The following is a 5,462-nucleotide window of genomic DNA, read 5'->3' on the forward strand; positions in this document are numbered from 1 at the left end:
TTCTTCTCCTATCGACTGTGAAGGTTACAGTTTTGGTTAGCTTACTAATTATTTATTATTAATTGATTACTGTTTACAAGGTTTCTAATTGTGTAGATTATGTAACTAGGATCCAATTAACATATGTTTATTGATTACATATTGATTTTCAATGCAGTTAAATATGGAATCAAGGGAAGAAGAATCATTACAAGCATAATCTTATAACATGTTTTGATATTTTTTCAATGTTTAAACTTTGAAGACATCAAATTATTGGTTTTATATTTCTATGCATTATACAGGAAAGTAAAGTATATGAAAATTATAAAAATAAATAAATAAATAAAAACCATAAACCGGGTTGACCCGTGAACCGATCATCACACCGGGTCAACTAAAAACCCGAGTTTTAAAACATTGCTCTCAAGTCATTATCCCTTTTAAGTCGAACACATTTTAACTCATCGCCAAACGTGCCCATTTTGCCACCAATCAGAATCATCACCGGTATTACAGTGAAATAAAAAAGTATTACAGTGAAATAAAAAAAATGACAAAATTACTAAGTGATCCTTGGGTTTACAAAAAATACCACAGATGGTCCTTAAGAGGAATATGTTGCATGGATGATCCTTAAGTTTGAAAAACATTGCATCATAAGTCCTTATGACTAACACCGTTAAAAATAAATGGTAAATATTAGTAAAATAACTAATATTAATTAGTTTTCAGTTCTGACTTTTTCCGGTTCAAATTTTAGATCTTCCCCTTCCAGCTAGCAAACGAGTGAAGTACGGTCTTAGTAAAAGAAGGGTAAAAATAATTTTACATTGAAAAGAACTTCAAGTACCATCCATGCAACGAAATATTTGTAAGGACCATCTGTGGTACTTTTACAAACAACAGGGACCTTTTTTGTCATATAACTCACAACTACAGATACATAAAAAAAAAAAAAAAAAAGTTACCATAATTAAAAAAACGCCATTCAAGATATAAAGCCTTTGGTTTTCAAACTCTCAACACCATCCCTGATAATCTCCTCCATAGAAACGAACTCAAGGCCCAACTCCATAAGCTTTTTCGATCCAGTCTTTGATCTCAGTAACCCCGGTTGGGTGTCTTTCGGCAACCTATACAAAACAGATGATCAAAATGACGGATTTACCCTTCAATATAAAGACAAAACAATTATTGATTGTGAAAGTACCTGGGGATATTATACTCGGGGTATAATTCTGCAACCATAGCTGCAATATCACCATAATGTGAAATGGCTTCAACACATAAATGCCTTCCAGTTGCTGCTTTGTTTTCATACACCAATATATGAGCCAAAGCCACATCTTTTACATGAACACAACCCATGAAGAAATCCCCATATGTTTCCATACATCCTAAGCAAAACAAACTCGTCTTTAATTCAAACTTATAAATATATATATAACACAAACATAGTACAATGTTATAGGTTTGTCCTATGTTACCTTGGATAAGGCGAAGAATCATTAGCATGCTTGCATTAAGTGTTGGAGGAAGAATGGGGCCCAGCACTGTTCCAGGGTTGACCACAACTACATCTAAACCTTTCTCCTTAGCGAAATCCCATGCAGCTTTTTCCGCTAGGGTTTTAGAAAGCGGATACCATAACTGATATCACATGATGACATGGCGAAAAGTTTACTAGAATCAATGAATGGATTGTGATAAAAATAAAAATGGAAAAAGGAAGAGTGACTCACTAACCTGGTTTTGTTTGCAATATTCCTCATCAGCCCAACAATCCTCAGTCTTTGGGAGATGAGGTGGCCATTTAGGACTAGGAACAATGGCTGAAATAGATGATGTCACAACCACACGTTTAACTCCCACCTCCTTTGCTGCTGTTAGAACATTGTTTGTCCCTTTGATTGCGGGTCCCAGTAGTTCCTTCTATTCAACATAGAAAACAAGGTTGGATTGTTTGACTTTTGATGATGAAGTGTCTATCTGAAAGATATTGGCTCCACTTTTGAACGACATGGATAATCACCAACAATTCCATTTCATAAGTGGATAAGATAGGCCAATTAACCACAGCTTTTTTCTTGTTTGGATCTGTGGATACACTGTTTTGAGTAATGATATGCCCCTAATATTTGATTTATGGTACTCCCAACTAACACTTGCTCAACTTAGCAAAGAAAGAGTGATGATGTAAAAGCTTGGAAACAATGGTGAGGTGCTCAGTGTGCCAACTGGTGTATCTACAGATCCAAACGTGATCATGGAAGAATAATCCATGGAATTAAATTGTGTTAAGGAATCAAGAGTAGAGAGACATTGGGGAGAAGATATAACTTTTCAATTCATAATCAGAACACAGAAAATAGAGTTGATATATACTCTGTTACAATGGGGGAGGAATACAACTGATTACTGATACTATCTAATTGATTCCTTTCACACCTTGTTGACTCACAAGGAATTAAATAATTAATAATAGTTAATACAAGTGTTAATAAAGAAATGAATAAAAGCAACCATTAAATGATATCTATTCTCATGCAGCCACGTATCATATATCCTGGTGCAATCTTAATCTTCATCTAAACGTGATCATCTATGAGGTCTATTTGTTTTCATCTTGATGTTGATTTTATACTTATTGTGTGCGTGTGTGTGTTGTACAGTATTCACCAACAAAAAAATGGTAAATTACAACATACCTGAGGATCGTGGACTTGATCAACGATGCAAGGAGAGGCCAAGTGAAAGACACCGGATGCGCCTGTGACGGCAGCGACAATTGATTCGTAATCGAGGAGGTCGATTTGGAAAAGGCGAAGACGTGATTCTGCGCCTTCTAACGCCTCTAGATGCTTCGTTTCCTTCTCATCTTCTGCAAATGCATGTGCACAATTATCAGTGAAGGGTGAAATTAGCTCCAAAACCACAGCATAATTTGGATTGGATCGCGATCAACTTAAAATAGGTTATGATAGACACGATTTAAGCTAAAGGGGGTAACTGAGATCTTTGACGGTGGCGTTCACCGTGTAGCCGCGATCGAGAAGGAGGCGGACGAGCCACGAGCCAATATAGCCACTTCCGCCAGTTACGCACACCACCTCCATTGCTGATGCCGCCATAGCTTTTGTCCTTTTGCCCTTTCTAGTTTCTAGAGCTTCAGTACTCCACCAACACCCAGTCACCCCACCAAAACTTGTCTTCAGGATGTTTAGAGGGTATTTGGAAGTTGATTTTGAAGTTAAAAAGTATTTTTATCCAAAAACAACTTATTTATTTATCACGATGGAAAAATGATTTTTTTTAAAAGTATTTATGTTAGGTTTATAACGATAAAAGTCATTTAATTAATAAGTTGTTTTTTAAAAAAGCAAGACAAAAGACAAAAATCAATAAGTTAATAAGTTGTTTTTTAAAAAACTTTGAGGTAAGTTATACATTATACATTTTAATATAAAATATCAAAAATGACATGTTTGATTAATTACATATAATATTTTATACGAATTTTTTTTTCGGATAAAATTTATATATTTTTTTACAATCTTTTTTGAGAAAATATGTAATATAATTTCCTTTTTTACAATTTAGAAATTTTTGATAACATTCAAAAATAATGTTCATACAAAATTGTAAAAAATTCCTAAAAAATCATACATTTTAATATAAAATGATCAAAAATGACATGTTTGATTATTTACATATAATATTTTATACGAACATTTTTTTGGATAAAATTTATATATTTTTTTACAATCTTTTTTGAGGAAATATGTAATATAATTTCCTTTTTTACAATTTAGAAATTTTTGATAACATTCAAAGATAATGTTCATACAAAATTATAAATCATATTGTAAAAAATTCCTAAAAAATCATACGTAATTTCATATTACATTCATCTCTGCGATCTTGTTATCTCTCCGGCAGTCATATCTCGTACCGCTGCTATATACATATCATTATCATTTGTACGACGTGTACTTGTACCTTCTTCACACGCTTCATTACTATTACCAGCTTCATTTGGAGTATAAGATTTTTGTTTTGTCCTGTGTTTTTTCAGATCTACTAGAGGTCATTCGTGGTTGCTTATGATTGTGTTTTTCAAATCTACGAGAAGTCTCTTTTTGGTTGAAATGAATATATTTAGTATGTTTTTTTAGATCTTCCAATTGGAAAAGGTAAACTTGCATGTCTTCCCTCTATCTCTTTCATAAACTTGATTTTATGTTAAATATGTCCATATTATGTATGTTTTTTTTCACAATCATCTATGTTTGAAAAAAAAAACATATGAAGATCGGAGATCTCCATATCCTTAAGTTAAATATTTTTTATTTGATTCATGGGTTATTAATGAACAATTACTGATTGGTTTGCCGCAACCACGATTATTCTTTGTTTAGAGAATCTTATTGGAATGGTAAATCCAACTTCCTATTTACTTTGGATATTAATTATTAACAATCATCATTTACATTGTTCTTCGATGACATGTTTATTTTCAATTGAATCACACACATAAGGTGAGTTCATACCACTATAATCAATCTTTTAAACTGTTTTAAATGCTTTTATGGGTGGAGGGATACAAGCTGAACACAATGTTAATTGTGTAAATGTTTGTTATAAACATTGTTTAAAGGATTGCTTATGTTTTATTAAGTGATCAAAACGTTTCAAAAACTCTTTTAAAGTTATGTTACTTTATAGTTTACAAAACTCCGTTTTTAAAGTACAATCATAACTTAGTAGATAAAATGAGTCTTTTCTTTAAGTCAGTATCAACTCAAGTAAACTATAATAGGTATAGTTTAGGGGTTCAATTCACACTAGAACATAGAGAACATACTATAAAGAGAAACAGGGAGGAAGATACAATACACGATAACAAAGAGAACATGTTAAATACTATAACAGAAGAATAAATCATGATTTACAACATTATACCAATGATTACTAACTCATTATTCTAAACAAAAGGTGATAATTAATGTGGTATACAAGAACAAGATAACTTTAATGTGACACTACTTTACGGCTTTGTAATTTGTTTGCTGAAGTCGCGTTTTGTAACCAGAATCTCTAGGAGGGAGAGCGTATAGTATGGGTACAACCACATCACATTATGACATTAATAAAACGAGCTAGTTTTATGGTATTCAATACTTCAGTCGTGTCAATTTAAAAGACAACTGCAAACTTACATCAATACAAACGACAAACACAACAGTCGAGTCATAGTACATTCAATAGAAAGGGGCCTATAATGCTACCTTTATGATTCCTTAGTGCATACATCAGGGATATATATTAATCAGATATGACAGACAGTAGAATGTGTGCTTTCCGCTTCATTTCTTGTTCATTGTTTGGTCGTGGGCTTAGAGCAGATGCACCCAATCTACTATCTATTCGATCTTAGTTATATATATATATATATATATATATATATATATATATATATA

At 32.4% G+C, this 5,462-nt stretch overlaps 1 protein-coding gene across 1 annotated transcript; it reads right to left on the reverse strand.

Moving 5' to 3' along the window:
• Positions 1–304: 304 nt before the first annotated feature.
• LOC145048325 (cinnamoyl-CoA reductase 1-like) lies at positions 305–3,217 on the reverse strand. Its single transcript, XM_078996786.1, has 6 exons — positions 2,993–3,217; positions 2,691–2,863; positions 1,729–1,914; positions 1,470–1,632; positions 1,193–1,379; positions 305–1,115 (listed from the first exon to the last, which is right to left on the reverse strand). The coding sequence occupies exons 1-6, from the start codon at positions 3,111–3,113 to the stop codon at positions 971–973; spliced, it is 975 nt and encodes a 324-aa protein (XP_078852912.1). The 5' UTR covers positions 3,114–3,217; the 3' UTR covers positions 305–970.
• Between the last annotated feature and the right edge of the window lie 2,245 nt (positions 3,218–5,462).

This window comes from Lactuca saligna, chromosome 5 (genome assembly GCF_052625555.1).
Source record: "Lactuca saligna cultivar CGN05327 chromosome 5, ASM5262555v1, whole genome shotgun sequence".
NCBI classification, from domain to species: Eukaryota; Viridiplantae; Streptophyta; class Magnoliopsida; order Asterales; family Asteraceae; genus Lactuca; species Lactuca saligna.

What these genes read in the sequence shown, in the direction of transcription:
- LOC145048325 (XM_078996786.1), bottom strand. Translation starts at nt 3,113, where the DNA reads ATGGCGGCATCAGCAATGGAGGTGGTGTGCGTAACTGGCGGAAGTGGC. An exon ending in CGCCACCGTCAAAGATCTCA is followed by an intron (nt 2,864 to 2,992) that starts GTTACCCCCTTT and finishes ATGCATTTGCAG; the next exon opens with AAGATGAGAAGGAAACGAAG. An exon ending in ATCAAGTCCACGATCCTCAG is followed by an intron (nt 1,915 to 2,690) that starts GTATGTTGTAAT and finishes TATGTTGAATAG; the next exon opens with AAGGAACTACTGGGACCCGC.